Source organism: Saccopteryx leptura, chromosome 2, assembly GCF_036850995.1.
Source record: "Saccopteryx leptura isolate mSacLep1 chromosome 2, mSacLep1_pri_phased_curated, whole genome shotgun sequence".
In the NCBI taxonomy this organism is placed as follows: Eukaryota; Metazoa; Chordata; class Mammalia; order Chiroptera; family Emballonuridae; genus Saccopteryx; species Saccopteryx leptura.
The window spans coordinates 365533182-365558870 of NC_089504.1; the positions used below are offsets into that span (position 1 = coordinate 365533182).

Here is a 25689-nt window from a genome sequence, read left to right on the forward strand (position 1 = left end):
GAGCACAGGGGCCCAGTGGCTGCAGCCTCTGGGCTATGGCTTTATCTGTACTGCCTGAGGACACCCGGCCCCTGGCTTCAATGGCCTCCTCTCTCCCTTTCTCAAGCAGCTAGGGGGACCGCACAGGTCTGGGTCTGATGCCTTGTGAACCCAGGGCCCTTCCCTACCTGTAGAGCAGGGCGTTGCAGTGACTACCACCCAGGCAGACACCCTCACTTACGACCTCATGGTCTGGCCTTGTGGCCATTGTGAGGGACTGAGCTGAGCCACTGAGCATGTACCTGTCTTGGCAATGCCAAGAGGAACCTGTAGGGGCATCATCATGCCCATTTTATAGATGAAGAAACTGAGGCCCAGAGCAGGACCTCATAGGCCCCCGTCCCTCTTCCCACCTGCAAACTTGAGGGGTAGGGGTGAGGGGCACACCCCAAGGGTCCAGGACCAGGGTTTCCTTACCTGAGTCCCGTGGCCTGCTCCCTGCCTGCATACCGCCTGAAGGGGGTCCTGTGACAGGCCCCAGGAGCATGGCTGGCCCAGCCCAGCCCGACCAGCAGCTCAGCATGGCGGGGGAAGGGGGGCAAGAGGCCCAGCCCACTGCGCCTACCGCCTGGGGCGCCATGCATATTTAATGACGTCTATTATTCCTGTTTTGTCCTTGGAAAGGGGGCTGAGCAGCTGACAGAGGAGCCAAGAACAGGCTGGAGAGCCTGGCGCAGGCCTGCTCCACTCCGCACTCCAGCCAGGCCCAAAGACCCCCAGGGGGCCCCCACCCCCTCTGCAGGCCCAGCGCCCGGCAGCCCCACAAACCTGTCACCTCTTACCCCTCAAAAGGCACACGACCTCTAGGAGCCTTCTCTAGGGCTCAGGCATCTCGGCTCGTGGTTCGAGTGCCGCCTCTGCCCGTGGAAGCCGTGTGGCCCTGGCCAGGCCGCTGCCCGGTGGACCAGGCTGCTGAGAGGGCCCCACAGCCCTGGCGTGCAGCAGGGGCTCGGTGCACATCGGCTGCCACTCCTCGGCCCCGTGCCAAGGCTCCCCGCCCCTCCTCCCACGGCAGCAGGAACACGATGGCTCCCTGCTCTCCCAGGGGTCCTCCCGGCACCCCACCAGGTACAGGCGTCTGGGGGTGCTGCCCGCCTGGGCACTCGGCCGGCCGGTCTCAGGAGGAACCGCGGCTGGAATCTCCAGGCCCTGGGCAACCCCTTGTCCTGGAAGACCCTAGGCCAGTGGTTCCCAACCCCCGGGCCGTGGACCGGTACCAGTCCGTGGGCCATTTGCTACCGGTCCACAGAGAAAGAGTAAATAACTTACATTATTTCCGTCTTATTTATATTTAAGTCTGAATGATGTTTTATTTTTTAAAAATGACCAGATTTCCTCTGTTACATCCGTCTAAGACTCACTCTTGACGCTTGTCTCGGCCACGTGACACATTTATCCGTCCCACCCTAAAGGCCCGTCCATGAAAGTATTTTCTGACACTAAACCGGTCTGAGGCCCAGAAAAGGTTGGGGACCACTGCTCTAGCACCCTGGATCTACCCACCTCAGATCACTGAGCTCATTGCTACCTGCTGACCAAGCCTGGCGAGAGTTCAGAAAACTTACAGAATTAACCTCACTCTGAACAGAAATTGTTTTCATCCTTTATTTCAGAGAGAGCCAAGATCTGAGGGCTTAAGAGAGAAAATAGAGAACCCAGACACCCACGTCCCCACCCAGGCGTCTGCACAGGGCCTGGGGCCTGGGGCTGTGTTGGTCCGGCTGCCCTGGAACAAGGTGGCCCTTCAGGCTGTCAGCTGTGGAGGTCACGAGCTGGGTCTTTAGAACCACTGACCTCTAGTTTCCAGTACCGGGCCACAAGGAGGGGGTGAGGGTTCTGTCCTGGGAGGACCCTCCCCGAGTACCAGGGAAGACGCAGGAGCCGAGGCTGCAGTACCGTAACTGTAACGACCACATCCAGGGACAGACAGGCCCAGCACTGAGCGAGCCATCTGCACTGTCCCTGGCTGGGAAGTAAGGGGGTGACTTGCTCCTTCAGCGCCCAAACAGGGGCGGGGCAGAGCGGAGGCCCAGGGCTCCAAGCTCAGACCTCCCGTCTGAGGGCTGGTCTCGGGGGAAACGTCCCCAGCCCAACCGAAGTCCCCCAAACTGTCTCCCTGTCCCACACACTCATCTGTCTACTGAAGAGACTTCTGGAAAAAAAGAGACTTGAGAGGCCCCTTCCCGGAACACGGAGGTTTGTATTCTTCCAGTTGGGGTTGTAGTGGGTCCTGCTGGGTCCGCCTCCCCAGGGAGGCCGGCTGGGGGCTGGGGCCTGGCCCGGACCACTACTTCTTGACGATCTGGATGACATCTTCATGCTCCATAGTGTGGGTCAGGCCCACGCGCTGCGGGCTGTACTTGGTGCTGGTGCCCTGGGCGGGGAGCAGGGCAGAGGGGCTGTGTCAGCTTCAGTCCTGACGAGGCCAAGTCTGACGGCACTATTACTGGGGGCCTGTGTGTGTGGGGGGGTAGATGCCAGAGTCTAATGTGGGGTACCCCTGCACTGGGGGGCTGTGGATGCCAGAGTCTAATGTGGAGTACCCCTGCACTGGGGGGCTGTGTGTGTGTGGGGGTAGATGCCAGAGTCTAATGTGGGGTACCCCTGCACTGGGGGGCTGTGGATGCCAGAGTCTAATGTGGGGTACCCCTGCACTGGGGGGCTGTGTGTGTGTGGGGGTAGATGCCAGAGTCTAATGTGGGGTACCCCTGCACTGGGGGGCTGTGGGGGTGTGGGGGTAGATGCCAGAGTCTAATGTGGGGTACCCCTGCACTGGGGGGCTGTGGATGCCAGAGTCTAATGTGGGGTACCCTGCACTGGGGGACTGTGGGGGGTGTGGATGCCAGAGTCTAATGTGGGGTACCCCTGCACTGGGGGGCTGTGGATGCCAGAGTCTAATGTGGGGTACCCCTGCACTGGGGGGCTGTGGGGGTGTGGATGCCAGAGTCTAATGTGGGGTACCCCTGCACTGGGGGGCTGTGGATGCCAGAGTCTAATGTGGGGTACCCTGCACTGGGGGGCTGTGGGGGTGTGGATGCCAGAGTCTAATGTGGGGTACCCCTGCACTGGGGGGCTGTGGGGGTGTGGATGCCAGAGTCTAATGTGGGGTACCCCTGCACTGGCAGGCCCCACAGGCCTCAGTCAGCTGGACGCAGCGGTCTGACCATCTCTGGATCCTAAGGATGGAGAGGCCTGTGCCCAGTTTGGGACTGCACACACAGCTTGTGGAGTGGGACAGACACACAGGTCCTCTGGTCCCCACATGGGAGGACCGGGACACTGCACGGAGCAGTGTACACACCGTGCTCCTGCCTGACCAGGGGGCTCTGTTGGGCATGACCCCAGCCGCCTCCCGCCCAGACTCACCCACACCAGCGCGTACTTGAACTGGCTGGCGAGTGACCGGTGGATACGGTGGCACTGGTGGGAGGGCAGAGAGACAGAGTGAAAGAAGGCTCCGTCCCGCCCACCAAGCAATGGGCACAAGGCAGAAGTGGGAACTCCCCGGGTGGTGCTCCGGGGGCCCTGGCCTCCCGTCCCGGGCACCCTCGTCCACCCTCACGGCTACAGGATGCTCAGAGTCCTGCTTCCAGGTCTGCCCGAGGGCCGAGGTGCCTGGTCAGAAAGAGTCTCGCAGCCACCGGATGAAGATCTGGGACCTGGCTGGCTGTCAGCGGCCCCTGGCTCACCTTGCCTGGACAGATGCTCTGGGAGACAGGCGAGGATGATGCCGGGTCACCCACCTCAGCCTGGAGTCACCACGCTTGGGCACTGCCTCTCATACAGCACAGCACCCCACGCCCACCCCGGGGACAGCCCCTGTCCTTCAGCACCCCAGGGAGAAATGGAGGTCAGTCCCGGCACTGTGGGGAGGCCAGCAGGAGGTGGCCTCGGAGGGGCAGCTGGATCCCTGGCGCTGGACGACGCAGTGGGGACAGGCCACGGGAGGACAGTGTCCTGTTCCTCTCCCCCCAGTGCTCCCAGCTGGACAGGGCCTGGTCAGGGGCTCTCCCCCCAGTGCTCCCAGCTGGACAGGGCCTGGTCAGGGGCTCTCCCCCCAGTGCTCCCAGCTGGACAGGGCCTGGTCAGGGCCACGGTCAGGGGATCTCCCCCCAGTGCTCCCAGCTGGACAGGGCGTGGTCAGGGGCTCTCCCCCCAGTGCTCCCAGCTGGACAGGGCGTGGTCAGGGCCACGGTCAGGGGACAGGGGGAGCCCTGGGCCTGGCGGAGCTCCAGACACAGAGTGCCTCCTCCCTCCCCGACCCACAGGCTCCCCGGAGCCCCCGCCCCTGGGCCTCGGCAGCTTCTGCTTCCCTGCCGGGGGGCTTCTGCTCCAGGTCCCGTCAGGTCAGCCCCCCGAGCCCCCCTGGCCTCTCTGTGCAGACCTGGTGCCCCCCCCAGCCCTGAGGCACACGACCACTCAGCTCTGAGCGCGTGTCTGGCACCTGCTGACCCTCAAGGACCCTAGCTCTGGCGGGAACCGGGTCTACTTTGCTGATGCTCAGTACACTGTGTTGAGCACAGAACACATTCACAGTCCGCCCTGGGCTGCGGGCAGGATGTGCAGCAGGGAGCAGCAGGCCAGGCTGGGGTGAACGGGGACCCAGAGGCCAGCAGGAACTGAGGCACAGGACGTGGAACCCCTGAGTCCTGGGCCAGCACAGGCACAGACGACGTGACATGAGCACAGGAGTACCCTGGGCAGGAGCCTCCTTGACAGGACCCCTCAGTGGCTCTGAGGAGCGTGCAGCACAGAGACAGGACAGGACAGTGGGGACCACGGCTTCCTGGACATCTACTATGTACCAAGCAGCGAGTGGAGGGCTTCACACACCTGACCTCATTCTATACCACCCCCTAACGACCACCCCCTAACGACCACCCTCTAATGACCACCCCCTATCCACCACGCCCTAACGACCACCCTCTAACGACCACCCCCTATCCACCACGCCCTAACGACCACCCCCTATCGACCACGCCCTATCGACCATCCCCTAACGACCACCCCTATTGACCAGCGGTGGGCAGCACCATCCTTCTTACAGGAGGCCGGAGGCTCGCTGTGCGGCGAGAACGGCAGTTGGGACACGTCCCGAGTTTCCTGCAGGACCACCCCAGCCACTCTGTCCCTGCAGCGTGTGTCACCCAAGAGTCAGCCGAGGGCCAGGAGAACTTGCGGCAGGACCCCTAACCCCAGAGGGGATGGAGGAAGCTCCTGGAGCCCCTACCCGGGCAGGCCTCATACACTCACCACGTGCTCCACGGAGGCCCCTTTCCGCAGGATGATGGCATCTGTGAAGTCCGGCCGCTCTGCACAGGTAAAGACGGGGAGTGGGTGTAAGCCAGGCACGCCCCATGCCACAGGTTCCTGTCCAGTCTCCAGCCTTGGGCTGGCCTCCTTCTCTAGCACACCCTTGTTGCAGAGCCCAGGCAGTCTTCTATAACCTCGGCCTCGATGGAGAAAATCACAACAAATCCAAGTCCAGGATTCAAACTGCCTGCAGCCCAGTCAGCGCTGAGCTCCCCACGAGATGGGCTATGGAGCATCTGGAGAGTCCCAGCAGGGGGAACAGCTGCTGGCATCACTAGGGGGCGGCCACATCTCTCCCCTTGCTTACGAGACCAAGGTCGATGGAAACTGCCAGAACGCAGCAGCTAGGTCCCCCACTACGTGAGGTGTGAGTGCAGGGGGCGGGGTCACGGAGAGACGCTGTGTACTCCGCCGCCTACAGGCCTGACATGGGACCTAGCTTCCGGCCCACTGCCCCCACCCCAAGGCCAGCAGCCCCAGAACTTGGCATTCTTTGCCGTAAGGGCTCAGGCTCAGGCCTCTGCCGGCCTGCGGTAGATGACCGTGCCAGCTCTGAGGTGGGAGGAAAGCGGAGACGGGTTTAAGACAAGCTGGGCTGGGGGCACGGGCCCCTCTGGGTGCCACACGCAGACCGAGGCAGCCCCGAGGGGGTGCACACTGGCCGACGGGCCCCTCTGGGTGCCACATGCAGACCGAGGCAGCCCCGAGGGGGTGCACACTGGCCGACGGACCCCTCCGGGTGCCACACGCAGACCGAGGCAGCCCCGAGGGGGTGCACACTGGCCGACGGGCCCCTCTGGGTGCCACATGCAGACCGAGGCAGCCCCGAGGGGGTGCACACTGGCCGACGGGCCCCTCTGGGTGCCACACGCAGACCGAGGCAGCCCCGAGGGGGTGCACACTGGCCGACGGGCCCCTCTGGGTGCCACATGCAGACCGAGGCAGCCCCGAGGGGGTGCACACTGGCCGACGGGCCCCTCCGGGTGCCACACGCAGACCGAGGCAGCCCCGAGGGGGTGCACACTGGCCGACTCACGTCCTCTCTTCTTGGTGTAGATGCAGGTCAGGGCCAAGTACTCCCAGAGCATTTCGAGCAAATAGTCCAGGTTGAGCTTCATGCCGCAGCTGCCGGGGAGGGAGGGGCCGGTCAGAGGAGCGGCGTGGGCTCAGGGGCCAGGGGCCTCTGCTCCCTCACTGTGGCAGAGGACAGCCCCCACCTGGCCCGGCTGGAGCGTGAGGGGAACCGCGCCCAGCGTGCTGAGGGCAGCCCGACTCCCCAGCTGCCACGGCCTCCACCTCGGGTCGGCAGTCGTGGTCACGCCCAGCAGACCTCTCCTGGGGGGGGAGGGGGTCACAGCTGCTGTGAAAGGTGCATGGTGTCTGAAAGGGGCTTCCAAGTGGCCCAGGGCAGCCCAGCAGAGTTCAGCGACAGGTGCGGGGAGGGGGCAGGGGGGTGCTGATCCTTTATAGCTGTCTCACCCTGGCCTCCCCCTGAGCGGGCCCTGCCCTCTGCACAGCTGTTTTGAGCATGATGAGCAGATAAAGATGCTCCCACACCCGAAGGCGGGCGTGTCCTCAGATGGTCCCCGAAGGGCGCCTGGGACGTGGCAGGAGCTGCGGCCGTCCTGGGCAAGGGGCACTGGCTCCCTGCTGCTCTGTGGCCGCTGGCATCGCCCGGAGACCCTGTGCTCACGTCCAGGACCTCGTCCGTCATCTGTATCAGTCGCCCCCCTGGGTCCCTGAGCACCTTCCTCCCCACAGGCCAGGCCTCACTGTGAGGGTGCAGGGCACCCGTGGGAGCACGGGCACCAGGGAAGTCACCCACGAGCCAGTGCGCCTCAGGGGAGGAGCCCTGCAGTGATGACGGGAAGGGGACAGACAGCTGTCAGCCAGAGGGCAGATGGCTCAGGGCCCAGCCCTGAAGGACCACAGGGGGGCAGTGGTCAGCGATGGCTCTGCCCACCTAATAGCATCAGTTCCCTTTCCCTGTGCTCTGTGGTGACAGCCACATCACCCAGAGTATCAAGAGCGCTGGCTTATTCCTGGGGACCTTCTGGGGACTGAGTTTAACGAAGGAGTCACAAAGCCTCTTGACCCTGCACCCTGATGAACGAAACCCTTGTATCCTCCACCAGAGCTCACCCCATCACCGACACCGTCCGTGTCATTCAGGGTGGACCGAGCCCAGATCACCAGCAGCTGGCTGTCCCCTCAGTCCCAGCCGTGCCGTGGAGGCTCTGCTTAGTTGACGTGGAGAGGGGACCTCACCGATGGGCTCCCACACAGGACGGCAGAGCCTCACCTGATGACCACACTGTTGGGCTTCCGGGCCAGGCGATCCACTTCTTCCATGGAGATCTGGTCGATCTTGTTATAAACCTGGGATGGAAAGGTGGAGGTGGGTGCTGGGGAGGAAAGAGACAGGCATACAGGACAGGGGTCCTTGCGCAGCCGGGACCCTGGCCCGTGGCCCCCTCTGCACACTGGGGCATAGATGGCTGATGCTAAGGGGCCTCCCAGCTGTTTCCATGATGGGAAAGGCTGAAGGGCCTGGGCCGCCACCCCCCACGACAGGAACAGCGGGGCTAGAACCTCAGTGTCCAGCGAGACGTCTCGTGTCTGCAAGACTCAAGGAGCCACTAGGCTCGTGGGGGGTCGAGAAAGCCCTGGGCTCCTCTGTTCCTCACACAAGCCCGTCCCCATCTGGGTCAAGGGGACTCAGGAAACGGGGCCTGGGCAGGGGCTCCCCACCGCCCACAGGGAACGGAGGAGAGGCTAGTACCACTTACATACAAGCAGGGCATGTACACTCGGTTGCCCACGATCACGTCAATGAACTCGTCTGGGGAGCAGTCCTCTCGGAAGAGCACTTCTGCGTTGAAAATCTCTGAAGGACTTAGGTTAAGGGCAAACCGTGCACTGGTGGCCCCTCATGCCCAATCAGATGAGAGCTTGAAACAGCCGATCAGGAAATACAGACTGGTCCGGCCTGTGCTGGCGCAGTGGATAAACCATCAACTTGTAATACTCGTGGTCACAGGTTCAAAACCCCCGTCTTGCCCGGTCAAGGCTCATACGAGAAGCAGCCATGTAGTCTGAGTTGATGTTTCCTGCTCCCCCTGTTCCCATTCTCTCTCTCTCTCTCTCTCTCAAAAAAAATGCTAGCTGAAAGGACCTTGCAGGTGATTTTCTTGCAAGATTTTACAAGGTTAAAAAAAATATTGTTTCCACTGAGAGGAAGGCGGAGAGATGGGGGGAGAGAGAAGAGGGGGAGGAAGAAACAGAGAAGTATCAACTTGTTCCACTCAGGTGCTTCATCCAGTTGTGCACTCACTACTTCCCACAGGTGCCCTGACCGGGCATTGAACCTGCGACTCAGTGCACCAGGATAATGCTTGATCCACTGAGCCACTGGCCAGAGCTTATGACATTTTATTTTTATTTTTTTGTATTTTTCTGAAGCTGGAAACGGGGAAGCAGTCAGACAGACTCCCCGCATGCACCCGACCAGGATCCACCCGGCATGCCCACCAGAGGGTGATGCTCTGCCCATCTGGGGCATTGCTCTGTTGCAACCAGAGTCATTCTAACGCCTGAGGCAGAGGCCACAGAGCCAGCCTCAGCGCCCGGGCCATCATTGCTCCAATGGAGCCTTGGCTGCGGGAGGGGAAGAGACAGAGAGGAAGGAGAGGGGAAGGGTGGAGAAGCAGATGGACGCCTCTCCTGTGTGCCCTGGCCGGGAATCGAACCCGAGACACCCTCACGCCAGGCCGACGCTCTACCACTGAGCCAACCAGCCAGGGCCGGCTTAATGACATTTTATTTTTGTTTTTTGTTTTTTTTAATTTTATTTTATTTGTTCATTTTTAGAGAGGAGACAGAGAGGGAGAGAGAGAGAAAGGGGAAGAGCAGGAAGCATCAACTCCCATATGTACCTTGACCAGGCAAGCCCAGGGTTTCGAACCGGCGACCTCAGCATTTCTAGGTCGACGCTTTATCCACTGCGCCACCACAGGTCAGGCCTGGCTTGGCTTATGACATTTTAAAGTTTGGGGAGCCCCTCACTTTTTTTCCAAAAAAAGCCAGAGTATGTAAAAGTTTCAGTGAACAGTTCCTATCTTTGCTGTTAGAACAAGAAAACCTACTTGTCAGAGTCCCCAAAGTACCTCAGAGGACCCAGGTTTCAGTGCCAGGAACAGCCTGACAGCTCTGGGCTAACTCACCCCGCAGAACCCTCCTCAGTGCCTTCCTGCCTCGCGCACCTCTAGTGACGAAGGTCTCGCCAGCTCCGTGGGCCCGTCCCACCACGGCTTCTTCCTGCGCTGACCTCAGCTGTGCCTCTGGGGCCCCAGAAACCTCCTACCCCCCCAACAGTTCTTTAGTGCTGTGTGCACAGGCCCCTGGTCCTCCCGAGGCTCCTCCAGACCAGGGGCCTGTTCCCCTTGGGAGCTCGGTCAGCACGGAGACAGCAAGGAGCCCGTGTCCTCAGACTGCTTGGGGGTCGGGGGGGGGGGGGCACAGGCAGGTAGATGCGGGGAGGCCGGGTGGTCTGCGGGGCCTCCTGTGTCCTCAGACCGCTCGGGGGGTCGGGGGGTGGGGTGGGGGAGGCACGGGCAGGTAGATGCGGGGAGGCCGGGTGGTCTGCGGGGCCTCCTGTGTCCTCAGACTGCTCAGGGGGGTGGGGGAGGCATGGGCAGGTAGACGCAGGGAGGCCGGGTGGTCTGCGGGGCCTCCTGTGTCCGCTGCCCCGTCAGGAAGGATACTGTACTCGTGCAGGATCAGCTGCACCAGCTTCTCTGAGCACTGGGTCAGAGTGACAGTCGAATTGAAGGAGATGCCACCGCCTTTCTTGGGCTGGGGAGGACAGAGGAAGGAAGAGCTGCCCACAGGTCTGCTGTCGCCTCACGTGCTCAGCTCCAGGACGCCATAGGGGACAGGGCCTCACCTTGAAGTAGATGTTGGGCTTGTGCTTGTTGAGACGGATGCCCACCGACTCCAGCTCCTTCTCCAGCAGAGACCTGGGCGGGGACCCACAAGCCTTCACAGGAGCCCCAGGCAGGTGCGCAGCTTCCCGGCTGCCCAGGAAGCCCCTGCTCTGCCTGCCCCTACAGCCAGGTGTTCCTCCCCATACACCCAGAGCTGCACAGAAGCCCGACTCTCAGCCGAGTCTGGGGTAGAATGGCCAGATCTCTGGTCCGTGGGCAGAGGCAGGCCTGGTGGGCCCCACAGCCAAGGGGCTGGGGCACGAACAAGGCTTCTGTTGCTTGGGGCTAGGCTCCTGGCAGGTTTGGGGCAGCAATGAGGGAGCTGGGCCTCTCCTGGCTGGAGCCAGGCCACACTCCTCTGGCCTGGACGGCCAGAGCTGCCAGGGGCTTCTGCTACGAGTCTCAGCCGGTCTCTAGACTGGACGCAAGCCTCCTGGAGAGGAGCCACTGACCGCATGCAGGGGGTCAGCCCAGGGACAGTCCTGCTGCTCCTCCCTCCAGCAGGGCCCAGCACCACCCAGACTGCCCACCAGGAGCTCCAGGACACTCTGCTGGGGCCAAGGGCCCTTCCAGACACGTCAGCCCTGCCCCGCCCCACCCTGCGAACCTCTGCACCTTGCCCTTGGTGGCATCCAGCATCATGATGACGACGTCAGCCGTGCGGGCCACAGCAATCACCTGCCGGCCACGGCCTTTCCCTGGGCAGGCAGGAGAGACATGGTTACCCAGTGACGTAGGCAGGACCCCTGACCCCACCCCGCCCACAGCACCCAGGCCTTTCCCTGGGCAGGCAGGAGAGACATGGTTACCCAGTGACGTAGGCAGGACCCAGGACCCCACCCGCCCACAGCACCCAGGCCTTTCCCTGGGCAGGCAGGAGAGACATGGTTACCCAGTGACGCAGGCAGGACCCCTGACCCCACCCGCCCACAGCACCCAGGCTCCTGTCCTTTACAGACCTGCAGTGTCAGCGCTTGCCCTGGCCTATGCTATGACTGCTCTGGCATTTTTCTTTCCTCGAGATGCTACCTTAACTTGGGGATACTTGTTTTTGAAGGAAATTTGATATCACCACTCTGGGGGGGTGACATCCTCCCCTGGGTCCATGCTAAGTGCTTTGTGAACATTTCCTCACTGGATCCTCAAAACTTATCCCAGACGACTGGTGTTATGATGCCCATTTTACAGAGAAAACTGAGGCCTAGCTTAGAGATACCCAATCACCTGCCCAAGAACACAAAGCCAGTATGGTGCCAGGATTTGCCCCTTCTAGAAAATGGGTGACAGAATGCCCACCAGGGGCTGCAGCAGTGGGGCGGGGTCCCAGGGGTCTGGCCTATGTCACTGGGTAATGCCCATCTCAGAACACACCCCAAAACAACAAAAGACAACACAGAAGATGTTTCAGGGCTGCCACACAAAGGTCCGACCCCATTATCATCAGACGACCAGGGAAGCCAGGCACCCTGCCAATGTCACACAAAGTTGGAGACCAAAACTGCAGCGCCAGCATCTACGTACAGTGTGGGTTTCCACTGGGACAAGCCTCCCTCTTCTGAGAACGGGGGTTAGACGGGGTCCTCCCTGCTGCCGGCTGCTGCCAGCCTGTGCGCCCACCACAGGGGGCCAGACCACCTCCCGGCCCTAACACACCAGGTGGGATGGCATGGGAACCCCCCCTTCAAACAGGCAGGATCGTGACGCGGCGATGGCAGTGGGGCACGGAGAGTGCATGGCAGGGACAGCCCTGGACACCTGCAGACAAGGCCTGGCTGCCGCCCGGAGGCAGCTCAGCCCCGGGGCTGCCTCCCAACAGCCCACAGCCAGGCGGGGTAGACCCTCCCCTGTCCCCCGCGCTCCTCTCGGCTGTGGAACACAGACGGCGCCACCTCCTAGGTCACAGGGCTATCTGAGGTGAAAGGAGGTAGTGGTCAGCAGGTCACAGGGCTATCTGAGGTGAAAGGAGGGAATGGTCAGCAGGTCACAGGGCTATCTGAGGTGAAGGGAGGTAGTGGTCAGCAGGTCACAGGGCTATCTGAGGTGAAGGGAGGGAATGGTCAGCAGGTCACAGGGCTATCTGAGGTGAAGCGAGGTGATGGTCAGCAGAGCCCGGCGCTCACTGAGGAAGTGCTGGAAAACCAGCAGCCGGTGACCAAATCTGCAGACGCGGGAGGCAGCCACCTGCCACAGGAGGCCACAGGAACGTTCCCGTCTCAACACCCCCCCCAAAACAACAGAGGACAGGGCTAGGGACACAGCTGGAGATGACCACTAACAAGTGTCCACTCCTCATAGGCCACAGTGAAGCACAGGAGTGGACATGGGGATTTGAGCCTGTCTGGTCAGCTGCGCAGCCGTCTCGGCCTCCTCGGCTTTGAGATGGGTTTCTCAGGCCGGACCAGGTGGTGGCGCAGTGGCCAGAGCGTCGGCCTGGGATGCTGAGGACCCAGGTTCAAAGCCCCAAGGTTGCTGGCTTGAGCGCAGGATCATAGACACGACCCCACGGTCACTGGCTTGGTTGCAGCCCCCGGACACGGCACGTAGGAGAAGCAATCAGTGAAAAAACTAACGTGCTGCAACTGAGCTGACGCTTCTCATCTGTCCTTCCTGCCTGTCTGTCCCTGTCAGCCCCCCCGTTTCTCTTTTTTTTTTTTGAAAAGGAAAAAGAGCACAGCGTTGTGAGGGATGTGAGCCCCACCACACACCCTCAACACCACACCCGATTCCAAGAGTGAGGCTCCCTGCGTCCCAGGGGGAAGGGCCCCGGCGCCCAGCTCGCACCTTGCGCTGCGCCTTCAATGATTCCAGGAAGGTCCAGGAGCTGGATGTTGGCCCCTTTGTACTAGGTGCAGAAGAGAGGACGGTGAGGTGAGGGTGGCCCGCGGGCCAGGGCCTGCCTGCACCCAGGACACCGCTGTCAGCCTGCAGCCAGGGGCTGCTGGAACCCAGGATGCGCCCCACGCCTTGTATGAGCTGCCTGGGGGAGGCCTCTGGGGCTGCCAGAATCCCACTACACTCATCGCTGAAGGGAACAGCTTCTCACTAACACACGGTGCGTCACTGCGGGAGGCTCAGCCACAGGACCCCGCTGCGCACGGCTCCCAAACTTCATGGGAAACAGGGTGCACAAGCAGCAGCCAGTGTGGTGGTGTGGGGAGTGGAGCACCAGGGCCGGGAGATCTGTCACACACTGGCCCGGCTCCTGGGTCCACTCAGCACGGCAGGAGCCCAGCTCCGTTGGGGTCTCAGCGGCCAGAAGCCCCAGAGGTGCTGCGAGTGCTTGCTGCAGGGCACACGTGCTCGTGACACGCACACCACACTGAAAACACAAGCACACACGAGGGCACACGTGCTCGTGACACGCACACCACTGAAACCACAAGCACACACGCAGGGCACATGTGCTCGTGACGCGCACACCACTGAAACCACAAGCACACACGCAGGGCACACGTGCTCGTGACGCGCACACCACTGAAACCACAAGCACACACGCAGGGCACACGTGCTCGTGACGCGCACACCACTGAAACCACAAGCACACACGCAGGGCACACGTGCTCGTGACGCGCACACAACTGAAACCACAAGCACACACGCAGGGCACATGTGCTCGTGACGCGCACACCACACTGAAACCACAAGCACACACGCAGGGCACACGTGCTCGTGACGCGCACACCACACTGAAACCACAAGCAATCACGCAGGGCACACGTGCTCGTGACACGCACACCACACTGAAACCACAAGCACGCACGCAGGGCACACGTGCTCGTGACGCGCACACAACTGAAACCACAAGCACACACGCAGGGCACACGTGCTCGTGACGCACACACCACACTGAAACCACAAGCACACACGCAGGGCACACGTGCTCGTGACGCGCACACCACACTGAAACCACAAGCACACACGCAGGGCACATGTGCTCATGACGCACACACCACTGAAACCACAAGCAATCACGCAGGGCACACGTGCTCGTGACGCACACCACACTGAAACCACAAGCACACACGCAGGGCACACGTGCTCGTGACACGCACACCACACTGAAACCACAAGCACACACGCAGGGCACACATGCTCGTGACGTGCACACCACACTGAAACCACAAGCACACACCCTCTCCGCTCCTGGGATCCAGCAAACGCCCACTTACTTCAATGACCCCGGGGATACACGTCAGGGTCGTGAATTCATAGGACGCAGCTTCACTGGCTGTGGAGGTCATCAGGCTCAAGAAGGTGGACTAGGAGAAAAAGAAAGTCATTGCACTGTGTCCTGTCCCGGGGCTCAGGCAGCAGGGGTCCCCTCGTCCTCCGCTCGGTGACAGGGGTGGGAAGACAAGAGCTGCAGAAGCTGCCTCAGGCACTGGCCAGAGGACTTGGGCGCCAGGACCTCTGTTCTCGGAGGCTTCACGCCTGTCTCAGGTGGACAGAGACCTGGTTTCTACGTGGGTTCCCCCATTTAAAGCAGGGGCCCTTCCTGTTCTCGGAGGCTTCACGCCTGTCTCAGGTGGACAGAGGCCTGGTTTCTACGTGGGTTCCCCCATTTAAATCAGGGGTCCTTCCTGTTCTCGGAGGCTTCACGCCTGTCTCAGGTGGACAGAGGCCTGGTTTCTACGTGGGTTCCCCCATTTAAATCAGGGGTCCTTCCTGTTCTCGGAGGCTTCACGCCTGTCTCAGGTGGACAGAGGCCTGGTTTCTACGTGGGTTCCCCCATTTAAAGCAGGGGCCCTTCCTGTTCTCGGAGGCTTCACGCCTGTCTCAGGTGGACGGAGACCTGGTTTCTATGTGGGTTCCCCCATTTAAAGCAGGGGCCCTTCCTGTTCTCGGAGGCTTCAAGCCTGTCTCAGGTGGACAGAGACCTGGTTTCTACGTGGGTTCCCCCATTTAAATCAGGGGTCCTTCCTGTTCTCGGAGGCTTCACGCCTGTCTCAGGTGGACAGAGGCCTGGTTTCTACGTGGGTTCCCCCATTTAAATCAGGGGTCCTTCCTGTTCTCGGAGGCTTCACGCCTGTCTCAGGTGGACAGAGGCCTGGTTTCTACGTGGGTTCCCCCATTTAAAGCAGGGGCCCTTCCTGTTCTCGGAGGCTTCACGCCTGTCTCAGGTGGACAGAGGCCTGGTTTCTACGTGGGTTCCCCCATTTAAATCAGGGGTCCTTCTCTAGCTCCACAAAGCCCTCCAGACCTTCACGGCCCCCGAGAGCTTCAAGCAGGTGACAGCCCCGTGGCACTCAGAGCTGCTGGTCACACAGGGAGAGGTGAGACGAGCAAGCGGATACTGACCTTGCGGTCTGAGACAAAGCCAGGTGGTGAGAGAAGGTGCTTGAAGAAGGGAGGGGTGAGCTGAGAAGGACGGGAAGGACCGGGAGGGAACACTTACTCCACAGTTCACTGCGGGAACCGGGCTCCAGCTTGGTAAGAAGACAGAGACCTAGCCTTGGATCCCGCCTCTGTTGGGGGACCCGGGGCAACTGTCGTGACAACACACACAAGCCACATGTGGTCCAGAATAGACCTTACTTTGGACAGGCCAGGTGCAAAGGTCATTTGGGGTAACTACTGAAATGAGAAGACAGTCTGGGCATCAGATTGTTACTGGATTGCTGTTCACTTTGTTTGGTGTGCTACAGCAGTTTGTGGCTAGGTAGCAAAATATCCTTATTCACTGGAGATACAAGTTTAACCACAATGCTCACAGAAATGAGGGGATGCTTCAAAACTAATACGAAGCAATACAATATCCCCTCATTCTTGTGAGCAGAACATCTAGGACTGTGGGGTCATGAAGCATGACACCTGTAATTTACTCCCAAATGGTTCAGCCAACACAAAGAAGAAAACCCCGCACACGCACACACACGCAGACACACAGCAAACATGGGTCAGCGATGCCTCCAGACAGAAGGCACCAGGGCCCGCTCATCCACCTTCAGCGCAGCGGGACGTTTATACAACACTGGGAAGAATGAGACGAGACAGAAGAGTCCGGAGTCTGAAACCAGGACTGAAGGTTGTGAGTGTACTCGGTCGGCAGAGAGCACAGCTGGGGAAGTCCTGCCCTCTGCGGCTGGAGGGGCTCCCGCAGTGGGGGGGGGGGTCTGCTCTTTCTGAGGGGCTGAAGCAGGAGGCCCCCGAGCAGCTCTGTGTCTGGCTTTGGTGAAGTCGGGGCGTCACGAGCAGCCCCATCGCTAAAGGAATCTGAGCACTGGCCAGACCACAGCACGTACAAGGACGCTCACGTTTCGTGGGAGGGTCAAAGGGGAACACCGGCTGAACCACAAGGGCGAGTGTGTACAGAACCCCTGAGCAGCACCTCTCCACACCAGCAGTGGTCAAGTGAAGGCAAGGTCTAAGGCGGCCTGAGGAGACAGGACAACTGAGCGTGCGGCAGCCCCTGGGACAGGAAAAAACAGAAAATCTGCACACACGGGGGGGGGGGGGTACCCAGGAATCCTCTGTCCTAGCTCTGCAGTTTTGTTTCTGTAAATCTACGACGCTTTGAAAATTTAAAGTTTACTACAAAAAAGTTAGTCAGCTCAGCTCTTTTTCTGCTCAAAACCCTTTAATCTTACTCCTCACATAAAAATTAAATACAAATTTTACATGAAACGAGGAAGCTTATAGAAGAAACCTTCTAGAAAACTCTGCAGTGGCTCCTGCTTCACTCTTTTTCACTCAAGGCCAAGGTGCACTCTGGTGGCCCCACGGCCATCCACCCTCTAGAATCTGTCTCCTACTGCTTCTCCCTCAGACCCGCTGCCTTGGCCACCCCTGAACACGCATGTGAGCTCCCAGCCCTGGGCTGTGGCACTCTCTGCTCCCTCTGCCTGGGGTGCTCCTTGCCCAGGGCCCTGCTCAGTGCCTGCTGCCCAGAGCAGCCCTTCTGGATCCCCGACATAAGCCGGTGGGACGCCAGCCCTCTCCCCCACGCCCTCCGAGGCAGTCCTCACCACCTGATACCCCGATACTCCATGAGCTCACTGTCTGTCTTCCCTCCTCTGAGAACGGCTGCTCAGTGTGGGCAGGGACAGAACCCCCTCATTCCTGCGTATCTCCAGCAACAGGCCCACAGAATAAATGGGCACAATGGACGAGTCGGAGGCCGAGAGCAGCTACTTCTGCTGCAGCGGAAAGACTGTTCTCACGGTAGGAGGATTCCACCCCCTTCGACTGAATACCTATCATGGACCAGGGTGGGACCCGATCGGGGAGGCTGGTCCGCTCTGTCCCTGGGGCTAATCCAGAGGGGCAAGGAGAGGTGGGGTCGTGTTTGAACGAGACACCTGCCTTCCTCCCCGAGGACCGTCACTGACCTTACCCACAGAGGGAAAGCCAATCAGGGCCACACGGGCGTCGCCCGACTTCATGACATCGAAGCCCTCTCCTTTGGACGAGGCCGACTTGGAGGGCTCTAGGAGCTGGGCCCGGTACTTGGCGAGTTTTGCTTTCAGCAAGCCCAGGTGGTACTCGGTGGCTAAAGGATGAAAAGCAAGACAGAAGGAAGGTAAGTGTCCAAAGTACCCAAGCCCTGCAGGATGAGTGGGGCCCCACATACAGCCAAGTGCTGGCTGGGAGTATCAGAACCAAATGTCAATCACTGTCAAGATCGGGGACAGAAAACACTACCGCTCTGCTCACATCGCCTCCTTGGGTCTCACTTCACTCAGAGGAGAAACAAATCTCCCTGTTGGGACCTCAGGACCCCGTAACACTCTTGCTCTTATCTGCTACATTCCAGCTGTCGTGGCTTTCTCTGTTACTTCAGAATACGCCAACCCATGACTACAAGGTCCTACATGATTCGCTTTCTCCTTTCCCCTCACTGCACTCCAGCCCCAGAACTTCTGATTCTTTTTTTTTTTTTTTTTTCCTGAAGAGAGAAGCAAGCAGGGAGACAGAGAGACAGACTCCTGCATGTGCCCGACCAGGATCCACCCAGCATGCCCATCAGGGAGTGATGCTCTGCCCATCTGGAGCATTGCTCCATTGCAACTGGAGCCGTTCTAGCGCCTGGGGCAGAGGTCAAGGAGCCATCCTCAGCGCCGGGGCCAACTTTGCCACAATGGAGCCTTGGCTGCGGGAGGGGAAGAGAGAGACAGAGAGGAAGGAGAGGGGGAGGGGTGGAGAAGCAGATGGGCGCCTCTCCTGTGTGCCCTGGCCGGGAATCGAACCTGGGACTTCCGCACGCCAGTCCGACGCTCTACTGCTGAGCTAGCCAGCCAGGACCAGAACTTTTGATCCTTAAACACATCAAGCTTGTTCCTGCCGTGGGGCCTTTGCACCAACTGTTCCCTCTGCCAGAAACAGTCTTCCCCCAGATGTTTGCAGGGCTGATTTCATGCAAAACAGTCTAGTCTCAGCTCAAATGTCCCCTACTCAGGGTGCTCTTCTCCAGTCATTCCACCTTGGTAGGCCCAGCTCCCACCCCTAGCACCCTGGGCTTTCTTCACAGAATTCATTGCTATCTGGAATTACCTTGTTTATCTAGTTACTAACTTATAGACTGTCCTCCACGAAGGCAGGATGTACCTGCTGCATCCACCGCTTTAATCACACATATTAAGGGCTCAGCAAAGATCTACAGGATGAATCGAATGATACGAGCCCCTCAACTCCTCAGCCTTCAAAACTAAAGAGAACCAAGGGAGGACAGAAATCAGCCACCTAGCGTTCCTTGCTTCTTGCTCCTGGAACACCCCCACAGCAGGTCTGGCCAGGTACTGGGCCCTACTCACCTCAGCCAATCACATCCCCCCATTATTCCAGACCCTCCTTCTGATCTAGAGGGTTCTCCTCACGGTCCCATGAACACAGCATGCTTACCTAGACTCCCACGGCTTTGGCCCCCACGCCCTCACCCGGAATACCCTTCCCTCGGCCAGTTCAAGCCCCGTCTCCTCCTGGAAGCCTTCCTGAGTGTCGCCATCCTTGTCTCTTCACTTCTCTTGTGCTCCTGTTACCCTGACAATCTGAAGCCTAGAATTGATACACTGGGAGGTTGACTGGAAATACCCAGGGCTCCCCTGGGCCGAGGGCTCTGCACATGCTCTCTAGTTTAACTCAGCTGTGAGCTAAGTAAGATGGGGCAGGGGATTATCTTCCCCATTAGCAGGTGAGAACATTGAGGCTCAATGAGGCGAAGCGAGTTTCCAAGGTTTCACAGCAGGTTAAGTGGTGGAGCCGGGGTTCAAAGCCAGGGCCTCCAGACTCCAGGGTCCTGATAGCCTCCACTCCTCCACCAAGGGTCTCCTAGCTGCTGGGAGACCTCCGAGAGGTCTCCTCCCACACTTCCCAGCACAAAAGGGGAAAGCACCAGCTCCCCAAGCCCAGCCAGGAGGAGGCCCCGGGTTCGAACCCTGGTCCTGCCGCACCCCCCATCTCCCTCCTTCCCTCCCTCCCTCCCTCTCTCTCTCTCTCTCTCTCTCTCTCTCTCTGGGTCCGATGCTTGCTCTGTGAGCTGGGACTTCTCTCCTCGGTCTCTGTCACCCGGCAGGCCCCGCACTGATTAGATCCCTCAGAGGAAGTCTGCAGGGGGACCGGGTCGCGCCTGGCCCTGCCCGCCTCGGCTCTCTCATCCTGCCCTTCTCCGCGGCCTGCCCGCCGGCTCCAGCCCGACCGCCGGCGTCGCGCCCGCATTGAACAGACAGACGGAGGCCGGGCAGAAAGCAAGCCCCGAGCGGGTCGATCCTCACCCTTGTTCTTCTGCGTCCGAGCGATCTCCTTCTCGATCTCGGATATCTTCTCCAGGATCCCCATGGCCCCGGCGAAGCAGGGAGCAGCACCGGCTCCCGGCGGAGGGGCGGGGAATGCCGGCCGGACTGCGGGAGCCCCACCGCGTGTTCCCGGAAGTCCCACAGCCTGTGCCCGGAAGCCCCACTGCGTGGGGGCCCGGAAGCCCACACGTAACAGCGTCCTCCGGCGCTCCGGGGTTCAGAGTCCGGGCGGGCGACGCCGAGCGTCGTGCTAGACATCATTGGTTCCTGCCTCCGGGCTGGGCCGGCGGGGCTGGGGACCCCGGGATGGATGCACCCGGGTTGGGGGCTCGGCCGGGCAGACAGAGAGGGAGAACCTTCGGTGATGAACCCTGACCTGTCGGTCCCCAGTGGAGCTGACAGTGCGGGTGTAAAGAAAAGGCGCTGAGCCTGACCTGGGGGGGGGGGGCGGCACAGTGGACAAAGCCTCGACCTGGAGCACCGAGGTCGCCAGTTCGAAACCCCGCACTTGTCTGGTCAAGGCACATACGGGAGTTGATGCTTCCTGCTCCTCTCTCCTCCTCTCTCTGTCTCTCTACTCTACTCTCTTCTCTAAAGTGAATAAGTAAAGTCTTAAAAAGAATAAAAGTACCTCCATACCTTATAAAAAAAAGGCGCTGAGCTGAAAGTCTGGTGGCTCTTATTTTTATGCAGAGATGAACAGAGGGTCCCCGTTGCCATGTTAACCAAGTATTCCGACTTCGCCCTTACTATATCTGCTCTAGATACCTCCTGATAGGATGCAGCCGGAGGTAGACATCTCCTATGTGGAATTCTTGCCCACCCCCCAAAAAAAAATCTGTATCTGGGTTTAAACACGAGGAAACACAAATCTAGAAAGTGGTACATTTTATAAGACAAATAGCCTGAGTTTCTTCAAAATTGTAAACGACGGGAAAAGGGCCAGGGGGACTGTTCTAGATGAACAGATGTTAAATATAATGTGTGGCCCTTGTCTAGATTCTGATTAAAAAAAAAAAAAATTTTTTTTAAAACCAGCTATAAAAAGACATTCTTAGGATAATTGGGGAAAATTTGACTCCGGATAGGGCATTGGATATTATGGAGTAATTGCTCATTTTTCTGGTGTGATGATGTAGGAGAATGTCTTTATTATTAGCAGATGCATGCTGTGGTATTTAGGGTTGGCTTAGTCTGCTTAGGCCTAGCATAAAATACTTACACATTGAGTGGCTTAAACAACAGAGATTTTCTCAGTTCTGGAGGCTGGAAGTCCAAGACGGGGGTGCTTAATGTGGTTGAGTTCTGGTGGGAGCCCTCTTCCTCCTTTGCCAACTGCCGCCTTCTTGGTGAGTGTATGCAGAGAGGGAGAGAGCACAAGAAGTCTGGCATCTCTTCTTAAATTTTTTTTCAATGTTTATTTATTGATTTTAGTGAGAGAGGGACAGAGAGAGAGAGATACAGAAACATCGATCTGTTCCTGTATGTGCTCTGACTAGAGATCGAACCCAGGATGTCCACATACCAGGCTGATGCTCTATCCACTGAGCCAACTGGCTAGGGCCCTAAGTTTTTCAATTGGAAGGCTGAGATTTGAAAGCAGAGCTTTCAATTCCAAGTCCAATCAACCCTTAAGTAAATTGAAAGACCGCATATAGGAATGTCTACATATAAGGTTTCTGTAAGGTTTAAAGATGATATGATGCACTGCCCTGGCCGGATAGTTGGGTTGGTTAGAGCATAGTCCCAAAGTGCAGAGGTTGCCGGTACAATCCTGGTCAGGGCCCATGCAAGAATAGATGGATGTTCTTTCTCTCTCTCTCTCCCCCCCCCCTTCCTTCCTCTCTTGCTAAAATCAATTAAAAATGTAAAAAATATAGAATATGCAGCCCTTTGGGAATTAGGAGGGTCCATGCAAATGTGGAAGCCTATAAGATCCCTGGCCCAGAGGTGGGTCTCTAACTCCTCTCTGCCCCCAAATTCCACATGATTTGGCCCCTGGGGTTCATTTACTGCCACACTGTGCCCATGGAGGTGTGTTCACTTCCAGTTTATGTTTGCGGGAACAGAACATTCTGGAATATGACTCACCTTCCCAGAGTCTGGCCTCTCTGCTGTTGTATCAGTTGCAATTCCCAGGGGCTTCAGTTTCTTCACAAGTAACGTGGGAATCATGCCTACTTCGAGTTAAGAGAGATGACCAGAGTGTCAAGCTTTCTCCAGTCAACTGCCCTTTCCTTCTTGGAGGTCCTGAGTCCTCTAACCCCAAACTTGGGAGCCATGCTTGTTCATGCTACACAAGGAGTCTTTGAAATAAGAATGTACAGACCTTCAGAGAGGCTGCATTGGATCTGTGCATCAAAAGAGACAAGAGGCCTGACCTGTGGTGGCGCAGTGGATAAAGCGTCGACCTGGAAATGCTGAGGTCGCCGGTTCGAAACCCTGGGCTTGCCTGGTCAAGGCACATATGGGAGTTGATGCTACCAGCTCCTCCCCCCTTCTCTCTCTCTGTTTCTCTCTCTCCCTCTCTCTCTCCTCTCTAAAAATGAATAAATAGGCCCTAGCCGGTTGGCTCAGTGGTAGAGCGTCGGCCTGGCGTGCGGAAGTCCCGGGTTCGATTCCCAGCCAGGGCACACAGGAGAGGTGCTCGTCTGCTTCTCCACCCCTCCCCCTCTCCTTCCTCTCTGTCTCTCTCTTCCCCTCCCGCAGCCAAGGCTCCATTGGAGCAAAAGATGGCCCAGGCGCTGGGGATGGCTCCTTGGCCTCTGCCCTAGGCGCTAGAGTGGCTCTGGTCGCGACGCCCCGGATGGGCAGAGCATCGCCCCCTGGTGGGCGTGCCGGGTGGATCCCGGTCGGGCACATGCGGGAGTCTGTCTGACTGCCTCCCGTTTCCAGCTTCAGAAAAATACAAAAAAAAAAAAAAAAAAAAAAAAAAAGAATAAATAAAATTAAAAAAAAAAAACTAAAAAAAAAAAAAAGAGACAAGAGCACCCCCTTACCCACAGTGTCTCTCTGCGGTTTGTTACCTCAGACAACCTCCTTCTGAAAATACATATTAAATGGAAAGTTCCAGAAGTAATTCACAAGTTTCAAATCGCATGCCGTTCCGTGTAGCATGAAGAAATCTTGCGCTGTCTCACTCCATCCTGCCTGGATGGGAACCATCCCTTTGTCTAGGGTCTCCACACTGTAGAGCTGCCCATTAGTCACTTAGGGGCCATCTTGGTGATCAGATGGACTGTTGTGGTATCACCGTGCTCATGTTCAAGTCATCTTTGTGTTACTTAATAATGGCTCCAAAGATCAAGAGTAGTAATGCTGGCAATTCAGAGATGCCCAAGAGAAGCTGTCAAGGGCTTCCTCTAGGTGGAAAGGTGTGAAAATAAAGGAAAAGAAAACATCGTATGTCTAGGGTTTGGTAGCATTTGAGGTTTCAGGCATCCACTGGAGGTCATGGAATGGATCCTGTGAATAAGGGGGTGGGAGCTACTGCATTATCAACACAGTGAAAAGGCAACCCAAGGAATGGGAGAGAATATTTGTGAATCATCATCCTGATAAGGGGTGAATATCTAGACTATAAAGAAAAGAACTAAAAGCAACAAAGCAATGCAAGTTTTAAAACGTTGGAAGGACCTGAATAGATGTTTCTCCAAAGACACACACATGGACAAGCACAGGAACAGACGCTTGACATCGTGACTAATTAGGGAAATGCAAATCAAAACCACAATGAGCTATCACTTTCCATCCATTAGGGTGGCTATTGTTTAAAAAAAAAAAAAAGGATTGGCAAAGTTGTGTTACCACTGGCGGGGATGGAAAATGGTGCAGCTGCTGTGGAAAATAGCTGGAGCTTCTATTCTAAAGTTAAAAATAGAATTACCATATGACCCAGCAATTCCACTTCTAGGCATATACCCAAGAGATATTTGCACACCCATGTTCGTAGCAGTATTATTCACAATAGTCAGAATGGTGGGAGCAACCCAAGGGTCTGATGGATAAATGGATGACAATATGTGATGCGTACAGTCAGTGGGACACTGTTCAGCTTTAAACACGGAGAAAATTCTGACACATGCTAAGTGAAGTCACAAAAGGACAGACATGGTGCAGTTCCATTTATGTGATTGCCCAGAGTCATCAAGTTCATAGAGATAGAGAGCTGAAGTTATTAGGGGCGGGGGGAGAGAGGCGGAGGAGGTAGTGTTTAATGGGGACAGGATTTTGTGTTTGGGATAATGAGAAAGTTCTGGAGATGGATGGTGATGATAGTTGCACAACAATGTGAGTGTACTTAATGATTCCGAATTGTCACTTAAAAATGGTTAAAGTGATAAAACTTTATATTATACATACATATATGTAATATATATCATATTATACATACATACATATATACATACACACATACATGTGTATACATACATACATACATACAATATATACATACATACATTATATATATATATATTCTTTTTTAAGCAAGAGAGACAGGAAGGGAGAAAGATGAGAAGCATCAACTTGTAGTTGTGGCACCTTAGTTGTTCATTGATTGCTTTCTCATACATGCCTTGACTGAGGAAGGAAGCCTTCTGCTGAGCTAGTGACCTGTGCTCAAGCCAGCGACCACGGGGTCACGTCTATGATCCCACACTCAAGCTGGTGAGCCTGCGCTCAAGCTGGAGACCTGGGAGTTTCGAACTTAGGTCCTTAGCGTCCCAGGTTGATGTTCTATCCACTGCGTCACTGCTTGGTCAGGCTATTCTATTTTATTAAGAGACAGGAAGGGAGAAAGAGGAGGAGAAGAGAGATAAGAAGCATCAAGTCGTAGTTGCTTCACTTTAGCTCAGTGGTTCTCAACCTGTGGGTCGCAACCCCGGCAGGGGTCCAATGACCAAAACACAGGGGCCGCTTAATTTCCGATGGCTTTAGGCGACCCCTGTGTTTTGGTCGTTGGACCCCTGCCGGGGTCGCGACCCACAGGTTGAGAACCGCTGCTTTAGCTGTTTATTGATTGCTTCTCATATGTTCTTTGACTAACAGGCTCGGACCGAGCCAGTGACCCCTTGCTCATGCCAGTGACCTTGGGTTTCTAGCCAGTGACCTCAGGATCATTTTGATGATCGCGTGCTCAAGCTGGTGACCCTCACGCTCTATCCAATGACCTTGGGGTTTTGAACCAGGTCCCTCAGTGTCCCAGCTGATACTCAATCCACTGTGCCCCCACCTGTCAGGCTGTATTATATATATTTTATCACACTAAAAAAACTCATTACATATGATAGTATAAAACAATTTGCCAAAAACTCTCAAAACTGCAAGTTGCTTATTCTCACCGTCTCTGCTTTCTCTTCCTGCGTGTCCTAAACTTGGTATGATCCTCCCATTCCATGGAAGCTGCTCTCATCAAAGTCAGATGTGACCTTCACGTAGCTGTACCCGATGGTCAACCTCAGCGTCATCGAGTCAGTGAAACAGTCTTCTTCCTTCTAAAGGCACCGTCATCACGTGGCTTTTCAGGACACCAGCTCGTTAGCCCACCTCCGGCCTCATTGCTCCTTCTTTAACCTGTGCCTTCCGACATCTCCCTGGACAGGTGGGAGATTCCAGACTTGAGG

The 25689-nt window shown here is 57.5% G+C and overlaps 1 protein-coding gene across 1 annotated transcript; it reads right to left on the reverse strand.

Moving 5' to 3' along the window:
• Positions 1 to 1630: 1630 nt before the first annotated feature.
• On the reverse strand, positions 1631 to 20228 carry DRG2 (developmentally regulated GTP binding protein 2). Its single transcript, XM_066365029.1, has 13 exons — positions 20045 to 20228; positions 17666 to 17826; positions 14507 to 14596; positions 13119 to 13179; positions 10945 to 11035; positions 10298 to 10370; positions 10116 to 10206; positions 8142 to 8239; positions 7655 to 7731; positions 6389 to 6477; positions 5293 to 5351; positions 3406 to 3459; positions 1631 to 2413 (listed from the first exon to the last, which is right to left on the reverse strand). Exons 1-13 carry the CDS (start codon positions 20106 to 20108, stop codon positions 2327 to 2329), a joined length of 1095 nt encoding a protein of 364 aa, XP_066221126.1. The 5' UTR covers positions 20109 to 20228; the 3' UTR covers positions 1631 to 2326.
• Between the last annotated feature and the right edge of the window lie 5461 nt (positions 20229 to 25689).